Source organism: Lithobates pipiens, unplaced genomic scaffold (genome assembly GCF_037356315.1).
Source record: "Lithobates pipiens isolate NorthernLeopardFrog02 unplaced genomic scaffold, aLitPip1_a1.2 Scaffold_18, whole genome shotgun sequence".
Lineage (NCBI taxonomy): Eukaryota > Metazoa > Chordata > Amphibia > Anura > Ranidae > Lithobates > Lithobates pipiens.
In genome coordinates, this window is record NW_027507758.1 from 627,253,192 (window position 1) to 627,273,424 (window position 20,233).

Below are 20,233 nucleotides of genomic sequence, written 5' to 3' on the forward strand. Positions count from 1 at the left end.
AAGGTGGCCTTGTTCTTTGTCCCACTGGTCCCTCCACGGCTCTCAAGTAAGTCTTTCAGTGTGGCTTTCCTGCAGGCTGCATAGCTGGTCATTTACTGTGGTGGCTTGAAGTGTCCCAGTAACTGGAGGGAAGATCCTGCCGCTGCCAACCAATGTAACGGCACCCCTAATATAAAGGGGGTTAACGCCGTTTACGATGTTCCCTCTCCTAGACACACATCCACTCGCTACCAATATCCACAGCTAAACGACCCTTTCCTATAGGAGCCGACCCCTCTGGAAGAAGACGAGACGCACTCTGTCTCTTCTGTAGTAGGAATGAGTTTTTTTATTGAGAAACATTGTAACTTTATACACAATTCAAGGCACATGCTTTTACATGAACAAGGGCCCAGCTCCACCCACACATCCCAAGACTCAACACCTCATCCTGACGTCTGCTAGGCTTCAAACGATCCCACCCAATACACATCTTTTCACAAAGGGTTGGCAGCCAGTCTGTCTAGCACTTTACAATACACACAAGGACAGACTTAAATGAACAATAGAAATGCAAAACAACTTAATTCCTCACAGCAATGATACTTAACCCCCATATACAGTATACATCCAATCTATATACAATGTATATACAGCCTTGAATATGGCTATCACAGACCATATCGGGGGTTTCTTTTATTCACCCTGTGTGCAAAGTGACCCCACTGTCACATATAGCACCAACAGTTTACGCAGCACTTTACAATATAAAAGGGAGACAGCACAGTTACAATACAATAAAATATAAGACGGTTAAGAGGGCCCTGCTCAGAAGAACTTACAATCGAATAAGGTAGGGCAGGTGGTACAAAATGTTGTGACTGTGAGGGATGAGCAGATGGAAGTGGTAAAAGATTAGCTCGGGGTGTGATAGGCTTCCCCCGAAGAGATTCGTTTTCAGGGAATGCCTGAAAGTAGCTAGAGTAGGGGATAGCCAGACAGGTTGAGGTAACGAGTTCCAGAGGATGGGAGAGGCTTTGGAGAAATCCTGGAGACAAGCATGGGAGCAGGAGACAACTGAGCTTGAGAGTAGGAGGTCTTGAGAGGAGTGTAGAGGGTGGCTTGGGTGATATTTGGAGACAAGATTGGTGTTGTATTTTGAATTTCATTCACTGGGTGATCGGGAGCTAGTGTAGGGATTGGAGGAGAGAATTGGCAGACGCTGAGAGGTTAGTAAGGTGGATAAGTCTGGCAGCAGCATTCATGATTGACTGAAGAGGGGCCCCCTCACTGCTGTCACCTCCTGGTCCCCTCTGTCAAAATGATGGGGCCAAGGTAAATGCAATTTCAGTCCTGGAGTTAGCTAGTGGGAGCGATGGTGTTCAGTTTAAAACAACTGCATCAGCAGTCCCTAAATTAGCAGTAGAGCTGCCCAGACCCCCTTTGAATCCAATTGGGCCCGAGACCAGTATGGGAGGGCCGGTTGTACTGCCTTATCAATGGCCCTGCCTCTAAGAGTTTGTGAAAGGTTACACCAAAAAATGTACTCAGCCAATGAAAGGTGATGATTCCATTTTTATTTATCTACTGCTATCAATGGTCAACACGGTACAACACTTCATCCATGTCTTTGGTGATCTCTGATCTCCTTATCAACTGTTTCTTACATGATGAAGATCAGCCATGGAGTATATCTGAGGTGTATATCAGGGTGTGCTTCTTCCTCACATGAGAGCTGTGATGTCCAGCAACATTCATATAGAAGACATTTCCCACACTCAAGGGACTAATACATCTCGAGGGTTGTGTGGGATCCCTGATGTACAGGAAGACAAGACTTTAGTGAGGAACAATTCCCTCACTCAGGACAGGAATACGGCTTCTTCCCCATGTGAGATCTCTGATGTCTGTAAAGATTTGACTTATCTGAAAAATCTTTCCCGCACTCAGGACAGGAATACGGCTTCTCCCCCGTGTGCAATCTCTGATGTGTGTAAACATTGGACTTCATTGAAAAACATTTCCCACATTCAGGACAGGAATACGGCTTCTCCCCCGTGTGAGATCTCATATGTGTGTAAAGATGGGACTTCATTGAAAAACATTTCCCACACTCAGGGCAGGTATGTGGCTTCTCCCCCGTGTGAGATCTCTGATGTACGGAAAGATGGGACTTCTGTGAAAAACATTTCCCACACTCAGGACAGACATGAGGCTTCTCACCTGTGTGAGATCTCTGATGTTTGTAAAGATTAGATTTGTGTGAAAAACATTTTCTGCACTCAGGACAAGAATATGGCTTCTCCCTTGTGAGAGATCTCGGATGTGTGTCAAATGAAAAACATTTCCCGCTCTCAGGACAGGAGTATGGCTTTCGCCCAGTGTGAGATCTCTGATGGGTGTAAAAATTAGACTTCTGTGAAAAACATTTCCCGCACTCAGGACAAGAATACGGCTTCTCCCCCCTGTGAAATCTCTGATGTCTGTAAAGATTGCACTTCCTTGAAAAACATTTCCCGCACTCAGGACAGCAATACGGCTTTTCCCCCGTGTGAGATCTTTTATGCTCATTAAGATTGAATTTAAAACTAAAACACTTCCCACACTCAGTACAGGAAAAGCTCTTATCTGTTGGAAGGACGGCCCCGTCCCTCACAGTCTGAGGTTCCTCAGGATAAGAGGAATACGATGGTCCATCTACACTGTGTGGTGCCGGATGGACATTTGAGGTAGTCGGGTTTTCTCCTGGACTATACTGTGTGATGTCCTCATCTTCTACTTTACAGTCTGGAGACAAAGTGAGACAATCCTCTGAGGTTTTCCTCATCTCCCGTCCATCTACTAAAATAGAAATACAAAGATTATTACTAGACATGAGCAGATTGGTTCCTGCTGTGCTCCAATCAAATCATCTGATATAAAATGTCCAGGTGGTAGGAAATGGGTGTACCAAAAGAGAATAAATATTATGTGTATATATATATATATATAGCAGTGGGTAGAAGGGAGAGAGCAGAAGTCAGGATTATGTAATGTACAACCTATTGTGTAAGATACAGCAGATAGGACTATATAGTATCAGAATGATGTAATGTACAACATAGAGTATATAGTGCAGGGGTCAGGAGTATGCAATGTGCAACACAGTATATAGTGCAGGGGTCACAAGTATGTAATGTAAAACAGAGTATATAACGTAGGGGTCAGGAGTATGTAATGTACAACACAGTATATAGTGCAGGGGTCATGAGTATGTTATGTACAACATAGAGTATATAGAGCAGGGATCAGGATTATGTAATGTACAACACAGAGCGGGAGATTTACTAAAACTAGCTTGTTCAATTAAGCTTTACCAATAAAACCTGGAAGCTGAATCTCCCCCTGAGCATATAGTGCAAGAATCAGGGTTACGTAATGTACACCATAGGGTATAATATAGTGCAGGGATCAGGAGTATGTAATGTACAGCAGGGAGCAGTGATAGCGAACCTTGGCACTCCTGATGTTTTGGAACTACATTTCCCATCATACTCATGCACTCTGCAGTGTAGTTGGGCATCATGGGAAATGTAGTTCCAAAACATCTGGAGTGCCAAGGTTCGCCATCACTGGCATAGAGTATATAGTGCAGAGTGTTGTGGAAATTGTATTAAGATGTATATAATATGTATTGTCACAGCGTCTTCCTGTGTTAGTTCTCCCGCAGCCCACTCTAAAGAGCTGACTGGGGCAGACTGACGCTGGTTGAGATCCGTTTTGGTAGTGGAAAGCTTCTTGAGGATGCAGAGAGGTGTTTGCAGAGTGGGGATATGTCCACCAGCGAAGGGCCCCTGTGCAATGCACAGACGATCATCTGGGGGGGATGGGTTCACACTGCAAAGACATTATCGGTTATGGGGGGGGATGTACGCTCGTGTGTCTAATCAACGCGTAGGGAGGCTATGGCGTGTTCCTGCAGATAATCTCCCATCCTCAGGAATGGTAGTATAATTCGGGGTATGTGTTTTTCTCTGAACAATGCAGAATAAGGATTCACGCCAATGGTAAAAACCAGAGTCTTTGTGTGCGTTGTGTGCACAGTGTTCATGATTTCAAGGCCAGCCATGTGGTTTTCTTTGTCTAGCTGAAGATGACGGCTTACATAGACAAGGGGCGGGAAATCATACACACTGCTCCTGCCCAGACATGTCCATAGACTCCCCTAGTCATTGTTCATTGGTTGAGATTTGTATAACGCCTTCTGTTTGAAGGAATGCCTGTGCTTGATTGGCCGATTGTGAAGCTAACAAGCTCTATTGTTATATAAATAAAGATTGCTCCCTTTATCGGCAAGTGGGCCTGTTGAGCTAAGGATCTGAGGATGGTGGCCATACATACGGAAAACAGGGGTTTACTAAGACGCATTATACCAAGAAGCTGAAAGGGCGCTTTATTAGCGCAGGAGACATGGATTACACGCAGCGTATAGTGGAATTTCCATGCCAGCTGAACCCCATAATCCCAATAAATCCAGTCTAGATAGATGGATTGTGTCTGCAGCACAGAGAAGGAAGATCATCCGAGATGAATACAGGACGGGGAACACAGCTCAGGAAAGTGACCAGGGGATTATAGGCTGATATCACCCAGTCCCCGCCCTACTCTGGACCAATCAGTGAGCAGTATGGGTGGAGGAATGTATTTGGTGTTAATGACCCACCTGTGCTGATCTCTGTAGGAGTGTCCTCCTCTATAAATGTCCCCGTTATTCCATCCTCCTCCATAGACTGCTGATCAGCCATCACATAGCTCTCTTCTTCTGCTTTAACCTCAACTTTAGAATCTCTCAGGTTTCCACTCTGAATATAGAATAAAAATGACATCAATGCAGATAATGTAAAATAAATGAATACTGTTGCGCACAACCTTGCCAGAAGGACTAAATAAATATTCTAGAAAGCTGCTCACATAACAAAGTGTTCTCTAAACTCAAGCATAAAAAAAGGGGGGTATTATATGTGGCGCTAACTATAATGAAGCTACATGTGTATACTCAAAAAACCATAATATAAATAGTTAAAATGCAAAAATAATAATAACACAGTGCATATAAATACAGTACATAGAAATGTGCAAATAATGGCAGACAATAAAGTGCATAGAAATATCCGTATTAAAGTGCAAAAAAATGTATATCAATATACTAAATAACATCAAGCAATCAATCCATGCAAATAGTGCAAAATGGTGCACAAAACAACAATGATCATGCCAAATAAAATAATTCTTCAGAGATCAAAAAATAGATCAATAAAAAATATATATATCCAGTGAAATGTGTAAATACAAAAAATAGTCCACTCAAATGATGTGCAATACATCCAAACGGCTAAATATTACACCGTGCAATCTACATCCTTCTTCCAGGCTTCAGTGCTTAGCGTGCACCCCTTATTTCCCCCAGCCTCTCACCTCTACTAAAGGTCCCTATGGACCGGATGCCGCTTAGGGGGTAGTTGGTAAATAATCTTCCACCTCTTAACAGTACACCTCCGGGACCCAGACTCAGTTCATCCACTATCCACACTCCGGTTTCATATACAAAATAGTAGGGAGCCGCCAATGTGTAGTAACGTTAAATCACTTTATTAATAAGAAATATCCACACTTACATTTAAAAGTTGAAATAAAGATGTAAATACTGGTGCTTCCGGTCTCGGCCGCGACCAGAAGTGACGATCGACATCTAGACTCCTCCCTGACGTGTTGCGTCACATATCAACGCGTCAGGGAAGGAGTCTAGATGTCGATAATGGTGTTATTTAGTATATTGATATACATTTTTTTGCACTTTAATACGGATATTTCTATGCACTTTATTGTCTGCCATTATTTGCACATTTCTATGTACTGTATTTATATGCACTGTGTTATTATTATTTTTGCATTTTAACTATTTTTATTATGATTTTTTGAGTATACACATGTAGCTTCATTATAGTTAGCGTCACATATAATACCCCCCTTTTTAATGCAGATAATGTACAGATCCTAATGATACTATCAGTGATTGTTTCTCATCTACCTGATGATGGTGAGGGATGGTGTGACCTTCCTGTGTGGAATCCCGGGAATACAGAGGACGGGGACATCTCTCTGGTGGGTTCCCATTACTGGATCCATCTGTAGGAAACACACACACTGACTGAATACATTGTTTCTATGTGTTTATCAGATGATGGGGGATCTAGGTGGAGCCTCCGTACTGCTCTCTCCTTTACAATAAAGTCTCCTCTTACCCGGTGATGTGAGGGGCGGCTGATTGTCCATCATGACGTCCTTGTAGAGATCCTTGTGTCCTTCTAAATACTCCCACTCCTCCATGGAGAAATAGACAGTGACATCCTGACACCTTATAGGAACCTGACACACACAATGATACAGTCACCATCCAGACACATCCCTTGTCTGTTACTGGATAATGTCCCAGAATTCCCAGCACCGCTCACCTCTCCTGTCAGCAGCTCCATCATCCTCTTGGTGATTTCTAGAATCTTCTGCATGTTGTGTCTCTCAGGTTTTAGGGAGTCACATGGAGGCACTGTGATGGTCATATGATTACCTGACTTCAGAGGAAATCTCTGTATTGGGGAACCAATAGGAATATCATGTTAGAATCCCAGAATCCTCCTCACCTCTCCGGTCAGGTCTGTGTTTTATTAATAGAGATAAGAGTGATGTCATGTGACCTCCCAGAATCCTCCTCACCTCTCCAGTCAGCAGGTAGATGATCTCCAGGGTGAGGTTTAATATCTTCTCAGTCATGTGACTCCGGTCCTCCTCCATCCTCATTGGTGCCGTCATTTGAACTATACAGGTCTCCTGTCGGCAGATGACTTTGGGAAATGAAAGTAAGAATTATTTGGATGGTATTGGTCACACAATAATAGGATGCGGATGTGAGGGGGGTAATAGGGGGGTTGATGTACATTTAAGGACTACTGCCCCCATGCCCTGTCTATTTTGTGTCTGCAACATATTTCTTGATCAGTGAGAAGGTGAGGTGAAGGCCCTTCTCTTGCTGGCAAGAATTCTTTAACCACTTGCTTACGGGGCACTTAAACACCTTCCTGCCCAGACCAATTTTCAGCTTTCGGTGCTCTCACAATTTGAATGACAAATACTCAGTCATGCAACACTGTACCCAAATGAATTTTTTGTCCTTTTTTTCCCACAAATAGAGCTTTCTTTTGGTGGTATTTGATCACCTCTGGGGTTTTTATTTTTTGCGCTATAAATGAAAAAAGACCGAAAATTTTGAAAAAAAACGCATATTTCTTTGTTTCTGTGACAGAATTATGCAAATTATTAATTTTTCTTCATAAATTTTGGCCACAATTTATACTGCTACATGTCTTTGGTAAAAATAACCCAAATTAGTGGATATTATTTGGTCTTTGTGAAAGTTATAGAGTCTACAAGCTGTGGTGCGAATCGCACAAAATTGATCACATCTGATGTACTGGTGGCCGATCTCGCTTCTTGTGACCCGAACAAGCCAGGAAAGTACAAATACCCCCCAAATGACCCCTTTTTGGAAAGTAGACATTCCAATGTATTTAGTAAGAGGTATAGTGAGCTTTTTGATGTTGTCATTTTTTTCCCACAATTCTTTGCAAAATTAAGATTTTTCATTTTTTTTTTTTTCTCCACAAAATTGTCATTGTAATAGGTTATTTCTCTCACGTGGCATGTGTATACCACAAATGACACCCCCCAAAAAATTCTGCTACTCCTCCTGAGTATTACAATACCACATGTGTGGGACTTTTTCACAGCCTGGCCACATAGAGAGGTCCAACATGCAGGGAGCGCCATCATGTGTTCTAGGAACATAAATTACACATCTAACTTGTTGACTATTTATTACACTTTTGAAGCACCAGGACAATGACACGTGACACTGATGACAGATGGCACTGATACGTGGCAATGATGACAGGTGGCACTGATGACAGATGGCACTAATATGTGGCACTGATGACAGATGGCACTAATATGTGGCACTGATGACACGTGGCACTAATACGTGGCACTGATGACACGTGGCACTAATACGTGGCACTGATGACACGTGGCACTGAAACGTGGCACCGATGACAGATGGCACTAATACGTGGCACTAATATGTGCCACCGATGACAGATGGCACTAATACATGGCACCGATGACGCGTGACACTGATGACAGATGGCACTGATAAGTGGCATTGATGACACGTGACACTGACAACAGATGGCACGTGACACTGACAGGTGGCACTGATGACAAATGGCACTGATACGTGGCACTGATGACAGATGGCACTATGTGGCACTGATGACACGTGGCACTGACGGCAGGTGGCACTGACGGCAGGTGGCACTGGGGTGGATGGCACTGGGGGCAGGTGGCACTGGGGTGGATGGCACTAGGGGCAGGTAGCACTGGGGTGGATGGCACTAGGGGCAGGTAGCACTGGGGTGGATGGCACTGGGGGCAGGTAGCACTGGGGTGGATGGCACTGGGGCAGATGGCACTGCTGGGGGCGGATGGCACTGCTGGGGGCGGATGGCACTTTTTATTTCATTTTTTTAATTTATTTTTTTTCCACAATCAGAACGGCTGCCGCTGCAGCCGTTCATCTCTCCCCTCTCGCACTGTCTGTGCGAGGAAGGAGAGCGGCGCTGCGAGATGATCTCATATGTTTACATATGAGATCATCTCCCATTGGACACGCCGATCACGCTGTAAACGGCCGCTGTGATTGGCCGTTTACAGCGATCTGTGTTTGCCTGTCCCCGGGGGACACGGCGAACACAGAACTTCCGCGATGCGCGCCCGCGGCGGCGCGCATTGCGGAAGTAAACATCAGGCCGTCCAGGGACGACCGCCCGGACGAACGCGCCTGCTCTACGGCCGTCATTCGGCTATAGGGCGGGCGCGAGGAGGTTAAGAACGTCATAAAATTAAGTGGCGGTGGGGTGGGAGGACCATCAGAGACCCCTATGAGCCCTAAAGCCCCATCTTACCTCAGAGCATTGCAGCCTGACTACCCCCTCAGAGGCCCCCACAGCCCTTCAGCCCCACTAACCTCTCAGAGTTGGTCAGCCCTATCACTTCCTAAGAGACCCCCAAAGTCCTTCAGCTACACTTCCTCCTCAGGGGTCATAGAGTCTTTCATATGAAGTAAACCCTCAGAGGCTTGCAGTCCTTTAGTCCCACTACCTCCTCAGAGACCCTACCATGGTCGCAAAGGCCGCTCCTGCCACCGGGCACTAGCATTCCGCCAACACCAGGAGGGCACCAAGACAGAAGGAAAGGGTCCTGCTACCGGAGTAGAAAGTCCCAGGATCAGTGGAGGCTCCCCCATTGATCACCAAGTAGGATTGCTGAGAACAGGGTGTGCAGCACATTTAGCATTTGCAGAGCCCCCTCCTTGCAGTGCTCCCTTCCTGTCCCTGATCTGCTCCCAACGCGGGAACAGCAGCCTCCAACATCAGACACCCTTCCCCCCCCATTCCTGTACCTCATTCCACCCTTTGTCATCACTTGGGATCTTTAGTGCCTGCAATGTTCCAGATTTGGGGTCACAGAGAGCAAAGCACCTTGCTGAGCACAGCAAGAAGCGATCAGTGGAGGTAAGCCCTCTGTGTGTGATCAGCTAGGAGCCCTGTGTGTGCATTCAGCGGAGGTGAGTCCTGTGCGTGCGATTGGTGAAGGTGAGCCCTGTGTGTGCAAGATCGGTGGAGGTGGGCCGTGTGTGTACAATCGGCGGAGGCGAGTCCTGTGCGTGCGATTGGTAAAGGAGAGTCCTGAGCGTGCGATTGGGGGGGGAGCCAATGACAGCAGAAAAGGGTCCCACTGCAGAAGTAAAGGGCCACGGAATCAGTGGAAAGAGTCCCCAGACCAATGGAAAGGGCCATGGGACCAGGGGGATTCTTCATGGTTTCTTTCACCAGGGACCTGAAGGTTCTAGTTACTCCTCTGCTCAGAGCCATCAGTATTTTCCTCCTTCTGACATTAATGATGGAACCAGCAATGTAAGGGGCTCTATGCTCCATACTCCTGACCCCTTTTGGCTGCATAGTGTAATATTTGCCCATTGGCTGCCTGTGTAGTGTAATATTTGCCCTTTGTAGGCCATGTATGGTCAAGGTGGTCATTGTCTTGTCTATTTATTGTCAGTGCGGTTTGTTTAGAGGACCATGATATTACTATAACTTATCTCCAAAATGAAGAGAACGTTCCGGCCCCGTAAATGGAGAAATGTTCTGACCCTGAAGGGGTTAATCTACAAATAATAAATATTCGGGCAGCTCTTGCACTATGGACAAAATATCTGAATTCACAACACGATAGTTCCAATAAAACGTTCTGATAAAGTGTCAGACAACACCTGGGGTAACCTGGCAGCACTTACTCAGAAAACCCCCAGGCTGTAGATGATGGGTGCGCTGGGCTCTGTAGTCCCACAGAGTTTGCGGTGCCTGTTAACCAATAGACGTCTCTATAGCAGTAAATGGGGAATACTGTCTTAAAGCAGAGTTCCACCCAGAAATAGATCTTCTGCTGATCCAGTTCCTACCCCCCTCCGGTGTCACATTTGTCCCCTTTCAGGGGGGAGCAGATAACTGTTTAATCCAGGTATTTGCTCCCACTTCCAGCGAATCTGCGGTGAACTACACCATGTCCGGCCCCTCCTCAGCCCCACCACTGTCTTCTGGGAGACACACAGGTCCCATAAGACAGCAGGGACCATTCAGAACACGCAGCATGACTCACATGCGCAGTATGGAACCAGGCTGTGAAGCTGCAAAGCTTCACTTCCTGATTCCGTTACTAAAGATGCCAGCGCCTCCACCCGGAGCTGACGGATGCCATGGCATCGGATGAGGACATTGCGGTCACCACGGACAGGTAAGTTTCCTTATTTTAAAAGTCAGCAGCTGCAGTATTTGTAGCTGCTGACCTATGTTTTTTTTTTCTGGCGGAACTCTGTTTAAGGAGCAGAAGAGCTAATCCACCATCAGGGTCCCGGCCGCAGATACTCTGGTGAATGATTGGGCCAGATACTGCTTAGATGTAACCAGAGAGAGCGCCTCTCCTAACTAGTGATGGATGAACTTCCGACGGGACATTTCGCGAACGCGGCCGATAGTTCGCGAACCGGAATAGCGATTTGGGTCACTGTAATCTCTCCCTGCTCCACACAGCAACCTCTCCCTATAGTGACAGAAGAAAGAATGTAAAATGGCCGCCGGATCGGGTGTATTTATAAGTTAGGGGGAATGTCCAAGTGTCCATGTGCTGTAATGTCTCAATTGGCTGTCCTGTACCCCATGATGGATGTGTCATCAGGTCAAAGTTCTTTTACACAGTAAAAACACGGAAGTTCGCCGGGCGAACGGCGCCAATAGTCCGCCGAACGGGCGGACCGTGAACAGCCGAAATTCGCAGCGAAACGACCACCGGGCGAACTGTTCGGCCATCACTACTCCTAACCCGGTGACATCCGACATGTTTGGATTGGAAGGCATCAATATTTGTCAAGGAGGGCTATAGGCAGGTGAAGAGGTCCTAAAAAGCTCTCCTACCCCCGCCCAGATTCCTTAACCATTTACAGCCCAGAATTAAACTTCTATATCATCATTTATCACTAAATTCATACAAAACTTTATATATAATCATCAATAACTGGTAAAATTATATAAAAACACTATAAAAATGCATAGCACAGATGAATCAAAAGCAAACAGCTCAATATCAATATTCATTCCAGCCGGAGCAATTGTATTCAGCTGAAAAATCCATTTTGATTCCCATCTTGATGGCTTTATGATAAACCCCCCCCCCCCCCCCACTCCAGGTTCCTATCTCATCCCCCCCAAAATCCAGTCCCTAGTAGACTCCTGTTGTGAGACTCATCATAGTGTCTCTGGAGGGGGGCGCTGATCATTCCTGTGTAAAATCTTACAGAAATCTCCCCTAATCCCGACCTTTAACTACTTAAAGGGGAGTTCCAGGCTTTTTGTGTTTATTAAAAGTCAGCAGCTAAAAAAAAGTGTAGTTTCTGACTTTTATTAAACAGACACTTACCTGTTCCATGGTCCAGCAATGTGGCCAAACGGGGGGTGTCGCTCCTCTGCCCCTCCTCTCTGCCAGCGCCTCCATTGCCACTCTGAGCACCTGGCAGTGACAGTTTACGGCTTCGAGGCCGGGCACGCACATCTCATGCGTGAGACGCGCTGCGCTCCCGGAGTGGACAGGCGATCTCCTGGGACCTGTCGCGTGTCCCAGGAGATCGCCTAGAGGGAGGGGCCACCTAAGGCGAAAGGAGGAAGTGGGACAGGAAGTCGCCCCCCAAAAAAAACGACATGCCAAATGTGGCATGTAAGGAGGCGAGGAGTGCTTAAAGCGGAAGTTCAATTTTTGGGTGGAACTACGCTTTAAAGAGGAGGGCCGTTTAAAAAAAAAAAAGTCAGCAGCTGCAAACACTGCAGCTGCTGACTTAATAAACACACTTACCTGTCCAAGGCGCCCGCGATGTCGGCCGCCCGAGGCCGAGCCGTCCCTCGGCTCTCGGTTCCCGGCGCCGCCATTCCCTGTAAGGGAAACAGGCAGTGGAGCCTTATGGCTTCACTGCCCGTTTCCTACTGCGTATGCGCGAGTCCCGCAGCACTTTCTGAATGGGACGCGCTGTGTTCTGGAACACACAGTTCCCAGAACACAGCGCGACTCATTACCCAGAAGACGCCGCGACAGAAGATCTCTGCGGAGGAGGAAGAGGAAGATTAGGATTATGTGCCTAGCAACAGGCATTTCTGGTAAGTAAAAAAAAAATTTTTTTTTCCTTTTTTTTTTTTTTTTTTTTTAGATTTTTTTGTAATTTTTAATATTTTTTTGTTTTCAGGGTGGCCCTCCACTTTAAGGATCGGGCCTATTTTTTTTACACTTGGTGTTTACAAGTGAAAATCTTTTTTTTTTTTTGCTAGAAAATTACTTTGAAAAACAGGTGTATCGCTTCCGTCACCCAAATGGTATGGAGTCGAGTGGGGGGCCATCTTTCCCTCGCTCGACTTCATGCCTCTGAGGGGAAAGGATGGGATCGTCTCCGCCGCTACTGACAGCCGCATTTAATAACACCGGAGTGATGCAAGCTATCTGCCGCTATAACAATGGTAGGGCTGCAACTAACGATTATTTTCATAAATCGATTAGTTGGGCGATTATTGTTTCGATGAATCGATTAATCAGATAAAATCCTAAAAAAAAAAAAATGTAATATGCAATTTTTTCATTTATTTAACCACTTGCCGACCGCCGCATGTACCTATACATCAGCAGAATGGCACAGCTGGGCAAAAGGGCGTACAGGTACGTCCCTTTGAATTTGCCGCTGTGTGATCACGTACGCGCCGATGGCGGCACGCGCGCGACCCTGCTGGAAGCTCCGTGAGTCATATTGCGGGTCCCGCAGACTCGATCGCTGCGGGGATACCCGCGGTCGTCTCACAGAGCTGAAGAACGGGGAGATGCTAATGTAAACAAGCATCTCCCCGTTCTGCCTAGTGACAGCATCACTGATCTCTGCTCCCTGTGATCGGGAGCTATGATCAGAGAAGTGTTGTTCGTAGCCACGCCCCCCAACAGTTAGAATCACTCCCCAGGACACACTTAACCCCTCCCTAGCCCCCTAGTGGTTAACCCCTTTACTGCCAGTGTCATTTTTACAGTAATCAGTGCAATTTTATAGCATTGATCGCTGTAAAAATGACAATGGTCCCAAAAATGTGTCAAAATTGTCCGACGTGTTCACGGAAAAAAATTAAAAAAATCGCAGATCGCCGCCATTACTAGTAAAAAATAAAAATGCCATAAAACTATCCCCTATTTTGTAAACGCTATAACTTTTGCGCTATAACTTTAACGCTTATTGCGATTTTTTTTTTTTACCAAAAATATGTAGAAGAATACGTATCTGCCTAAACTGAGGGGAAAAGAAATTTTTTTTTAGATATTTTTGGGGGATATTTATTATAGCAAAAAGTAAAAAATAATGCATTCTTTTCAAAATTGTCGCTTTTTTTGTTTATAGCGCAAAAAATAAAAACCGCAGAGGTGATCAAATACCACCAAAAGAAAGCAAAAGAAAGCTTAAGTGGTTAAAGTAATAATGAAAATTATGGGGCACTATTCCTCCCGAGAACACAAGTGATGGGGCACTATTCCACCCGGGAACACCAATGATGGGACACTATTCCACCCGGGAACACCAATGATGGGACACTATTCCACCCGGGAACACCAATGATGGGGCACTATTCCACCCGGGAACACCAATGATGGGGCACTATTCCACCTGGGAACACCAATGATGGGGCACTATTCCTCCCGGGAACACCAATGATGGGGCACTATTCCTCCCGGGAACACCAATGATGGGGCACTATTCCACCTGGGAACACCAATGATGGGGCACTATTCCACCCGGGAACACCAATGATGGGGCACTATTCCACCCGGGAACACCAATGATGGGGCACTATTCCACCCGGGAACACCAATGATGGGGCACTATTCCACCCGGGAACACCAATGATGGGGCACTATTCCACCCGGGAACACCAATGATGGGGCACTATTCCACCCGGGAACACCAATGATGGGGCACTATTCCACCCGGGAACACCAATGATGGGGCACTATTCCACCCGGGAACACCAATGATGGGGCACTATTCCACCCGGGAACACCAATGATGGGGCACTATTCCACCCGGGAACACCAATGATGGGGCACTATTCCACTCGGGAACACCAATGATGGGGCACTATTCCTCCCGGGAACACCAATGATGGGGCACTATTCCTCCCGGGAACACCAATGATGGGGCACTATTCCTCTCGGGAACACCAATGATGGGGCACTATTCCTCCCGGGAACACCAATGATGGGGCACTATTCCTCCCGGGAACACCAATGATGGGGCACTATTCCTCCCGGGAACACCAATGATGGGGCACTATTACTCCCGGGAACACCAATGATGGGGCACTATTCCTCCCGGGAACACCAATAATGAGGCACTATTCCACCCAGAAACACCGGTGATGGGATACTATTCTTCCCGGGAACACCAATGATGGGGCACTATTCTCCCCCTCCCAGGAACACCAAGGGGCATTATCCCCCTTCCCAGGGAAACCAATGATGGAGCACTATTCCACCCGGGAACACCAATGATGGGGCACTATTCCACCCGGGAACACCAATGATGGGGCACTATTCCACCCGGGAACACCAATGATGGGGCACTATTCCTCCCGGGAACACCAATGATGGGGCACTATTCTCCCCCTCCCAGGAACACCAATGGGGCATTCTCCCCCCTCCCAGAGAAACCAATGATGGAGCACTATTCCACCCACCACCCCGGAACACCAATAATGGGGCACATCCCCCCCCCAGAAATACTGGGGCACTTGTCAAAGAAATGATTTGTACTGTACTACTACTGATGAGTATTCTGTATAACCATAGCCATTAGCTGCTACCTTATCTTCACAGTGTGCAGCTCGGCTCTCATGGCTGCTTCCCGCCTCATTCCCTCGAGGCAGCAGTGGGCGGGGCTGAGAATAGCATGGGGGGAGCTGACGTCAGTGAGGAGGAGAGGCGTGGACGTGCCTGATCACATACGGCACAGACGCCGTCGCCTTGTACATGGAAGGGATCTAATGGACTGGCAGGGAGGAAGGTGAAGACCAACTAATCGATAATGAAAATCGTTGACAGCTATTTTCATTATTAATCGTTTCAGCCCTAAACAATGGTATTCAACGTCAAAATACCGTCGTATAATGATGGTAGATGGATCGGAAGTGGTTATCGTTTCATTCCCCCCACATACAATGTCTGGAACCGGCATTTACTGACATCAATAACTCCCCTTGTGGTACAGACCAGAAATTCCCTCATTGTAATATACAGGGATATTCTACATTTCCACGCTATATATGTGGGTATCATCATCTGCTGGAGATAAAAGACATCACAGTGACTATGGAGGAAGAGGACGGACATGACGGGGGGTTACTGGGTGTAAATAGAAAATAAGATCTTATTACCTCCTCTACTGCCACTTCCAGCACCGTCTCCTCTCTATCTCCTGCCACATCACTTTCTGTCGACCAGATATTACTTCCTGTCGACCACACATCATTTCCTGTCGACCAAACATCACTTCCTGTCGACCAAACATCACTTCCTGTCTATATTTCATAGAGACTTCCTGTCTGGGTAAAAGTGAGATCACCACCTTGTGGAGTTTATAGGAACTGCAGCCCCAAGAAATGTCTCACAGTAACCGCTTTCAACCCCCTTTTCGTACAACATTGTACCCATATGACATTTTTATCATTTGTTTCACACAAACAGAGCTTTCTTTTGGTGGTATTTAACCACTTAAGCCCTGGAGATTTGGCCTCTTAATGACCGGGCCATTTTTTGCAATGCGGCGCTGCTTCATTTAAACTGACAATTGCGCGGTCGTGTGACGTTAAACAAAAGAAAATTTAAGTTCTATTTTTTGCCACAATTAGAGCTTTCTTTTGGTGGTATTTGATTACCTCTGCGATTTTTATTCTTTGCGCTATAAACAAAAAAAATTGTGTCAATTTTGAAAAAAAACAACAACAATATTTTATACTTTTTGCTATAATAAATATCCCCAATTTAAAAAAAATAAAAAATTCTTCCTCAGTTTAGGCTGAAATATATTCTTCTATATATTTTTGGTAAAAAAAAAGTGTGTATTGATTGGTTTGCGCAAAGGTTATAGAGTCTACAAAATAGGGGATAGATTTATGGCATTTTTATTATTATTATTATTATTTTTTTTACTAGTAATGGCAACGATCTATGATTTTTATCGGGACTGCGACATTGCAGGCACTTTTGACACTTTTTTTGGGACCATTGACAAAAATAGCCACTGATTGCTATATAAATGTCATTGGCAAGGAAGGGGTTAAAACTAGGGGGCGATCAAGGGGTTAAATGTGTGTCCTAGGGAGTGATTCTAACTGTGGGGGGGGGGGGGTGGAACTGCCTGGGGGGAGACCGATTGTTTTTCCTAAGCATTAGGAACAACAGATCGCTCTCCTCACCCCTGATATAACAGAGATTTGTCTATTTACATTGACAGACCTCCATTCTGTCTCTACGCAGAGCAATAGTGGGTGCCCGGCGGACACTGCGACCGGCGGGCATGCGCATTGGCTCAGTGGTCACGCCGCAGCCCCCTGCGCTTCCCCTAGTGGTCTTAAAGCGGCCGACGCAGAGCTACGATGGCTCGCCCTGGGGAGCCAACCTGCCGCAGTATAACTGCGGCGGCCGGTCGGCAAGCAGTTAATCACCACTGGGGTTTTTTATTTTTTGAGCTACAAATAAAAAAGACCGAACATTTTGAAAAAAAAAATCATTTTTTCTTAGTTTCTCTTATACATCACTGCTCTGGCCACTCACAGCGCCTGAGCAGTGATGACGTCACTCCCGTGCATGCGCACAGGAGCCGCCACTAACAGCATATCACCGTTAGCAGCGGCATTCCCAGTGCGCCTGCGTGCCACTGTCTACGGCGCATGCACCGTAGACAGAGGTGTCTGTCTTTTTGTAAATATCTCCTAAACCATGTAGGTTTAGGAGATATTTCTGGGACCTACAGGTAAGCCTTCATCTAGCCTTACCTGTAGGTCAAAGTGCTTTGTAAGGGTTTATAACCACTTTAAATGTTCTGACACTTTGAGATTGGACATTGATCAGGAGAATCTGTAAGTGATCTGCTACGGTATCTGGGACCCCAGCCATCACCTCCTGAACCGTTTTGTAATAACATTTTAAAAAGACAGTGACCGGCGCCCAATATCCTCTCTTGGTTCCTGTATTTAGGCCATGTACTAAGCCCTGGGGTGAAATACTGGACCGCCCCTTGCCTCTGGAGTGCCATACCCACTTTGAGGTGTTAGAGGGGTAATATATTCATATTGTACATTATATTCTCCTGACCCCTACACTATATACTCTGTTGTACACTACATACTCCTGACCCCTGCACGATATACTCTATATTGTACATTACATAGTCCTAATCCCAGCACTATATGCTCTATGCTCTACATTACATACTCCTGACCCCTGCACTATATACTCTATGTTGTACATTACATACTTCCGACCCCTGCACTATATACTCTATGTTTTACATTACATCATTCTGATACTATATATTCCTATCTGTTTTATCTTATACAATATGTTATACATTATGTAGTGCTGGCTCCTGACGAGCAGGCACTATGGTTTTTTAAAAGTTAATTTGCCTGAAGCCACAGTTGGGTATCGGGAATATTTCTCAAAATTTCTGGTCTCAGTACCAGTCCAGCTGGGTTGCACTGGGTTCTCCTTGACCGCCGGCAAGAGTAGAAACTCAGTCTAGCTGGGTGCATTGAATGCCACTATTCTCTGGGAACCAGCCCAGTGAGAGTGTTTTCCTGCTGTGCATTCTGGGGGGGTGGTATTTAAGGTACCGACGCTATGTTGGCGGGCAGATTATTTTCTGTCTGTTCTGGTGGTCCTCCTGACCCAGCCCCATGGCACTCCTGGCCTGGGGTGCGGAACCATACATCCTGAGGGAATTTCAGGGCCTACTGATCCGAGGGTGGTCCGGTGCCATCTCATCTGAAGGGAGAGGCCCAGCAACTGAAGAACCCCAGATGAGGACTCTTTCAGGAGAAGACCGTGTGCAAGGCTGGTTTCTCTGAAGGAGCCTGGAGGCTTAGTTGAAGGACGCAACCTGGATCAACACTCATACGATATCGCCGGATCGGCTGAGAGATACTGGTACCGTATGTTCTTTAAATTTATCTACTTCCCTCAGTAACACTCAAGTGTATATTGCAAGTCTGTGGCAGAGACTTTGTCGAGCACCCCACCGGCTGCTAGGCCTAGTGAGAGAGGTCTATCCGGGGCTTGTTAAATCCAGTTGTGAAACGGTTTCTATTCTAAGGATTTTCTCTAAAGACTTTCATTTTTGCAATCTATCTTTTGAACTCGCTCCTAGCCCTCTACCCTTGAGAGACTCTGTTCTGTTCTAAATTGTCCTTGTCAGAGGGCAGAGAGGAGGTTAGTGCCACTGGTGCAAATCACCATTCCTGGCTGAAGCTGGCATGGCATTAAACAAATATGAGTCTGCCCCTGCAGAGCTGACAGAATCTCTGCCCCAGTGTGGCTCCTGTTCCCTAAGCAGACCAACTCAAGCACCGCATGGCATCTTTTTGCCTGAGTGCTTACATAGCCCCTTGAATGCCTATGGAGCACCGCTGGTTCCGAGGACAAATCTGCAGAGGAAGAGGCCATAAAAGAAGAAGAGGAGGGGGAGGAGGAGAGAGTTGTGGCAGAACCACTACTACTAGCATTTTGGAGTCGTGGTGGCGGAACAAGCTCCAACAATACTGCACCCTGTCCTGAATCTTTCCCAGCTGCCAGCAGAGTTACCCAGTGCGCTGCGAAGGAAAGATAACCTCCCTGTCCATGCCTGCTGGACCATGAGTCAGCGGTAATATGCACCTTACCACTGACCGCCCTGTCCAACGAGGCCAAGAAATTGCCTTCCACATGCTGGTAGAGAGCCAGAATGGCCTTCTGTAAAAATAAATGGCATTTGGGAACCTGCCACTGAGGTACCGTACATTTCACAAATTCACGAAATGGGGGCAGAGTCTACCAGCTGAAAAGGCAGCAGTTGGAGTGCTAGCAATTTAGCCAAACTAGCATTCAGCCGCTGACCAGGTGTATGGCTGGGACCAAATCTCTTTCGATGGGTTAGCAATTGGGGTAGGAAAATTTGCCTGCTACAATGAAATGTTGGTGTAGCGATAGCAGATTGCCTGCAAGTACTTGACACACCTAATTCTACACCTTCATTCCTCTCAGTGCAGGTTTCTGAGAGCACTGAAGGTATAGTGGGGAGATCCCAGCTGGTGAGGAGTAGGGATGAGCTTGGTGTTCGAGACGAACTCACGTTCGACTCGAACACCGGCTGTTCGCCCGTTCGGCAAAGCCAGAACTCTGCGGGCCGTTCACGCCAAATTCATGTGGCGCTCACGGCCCACAATGCACTGCACCATTGCAGTGCATTGCTGGCTCATGATTGGCCAAGCATGCACTGTGACCC

General features: G+C 46.4%; 1 protein-coding gene across 1 annotated transcript in view; it reads right to left on the reverse strand.

The window, feature by feature from the left end:
- The window catches only part of LOC143986870 (uncharacterized), a 377,747-nt gene that overhangs the window by 294,612 nt on the left and 62,902 nt on the right, over nucleotides 1–20,233 (reverse strand). The window contains exons 7-13 of the mRNA XM_077485277.1: nucleotides 16,128–16,161; nucleotides 6,730–6,857; nucleotides 6,471–6,602; nucleotides 6,261–6,384; nucleotides 6,047–6,144; nucleotides 4,682–4,820; nucleotides 1,844–2,820 (exon numbers count right to left, since the gene is read on the reverse strand). Of these exons, the coding sequence (XP_077341403.1) occupies nucleotides 1,844–2,820; nucleotides 4,682–4,820; nucleotides 6,047–6,144; nucleotides 6,261–6,384; nucleotides 6,471–6,602; nucleotides 6,730–6,857; nucleotides 16,128–16,161 (1,632 nt within the window). The remainder of the gene's footprint in view (nucleotides 1–1,843; nucleotides 2,821–4,681; nucleotides 4,821–6,046; nucleotides 6,145–6,260; nucleotides 6,385–6,470; nucleotides 6,603–6,729; nucleotides 6,858–16,127; nucleotides 16,162–20,233) is intronic.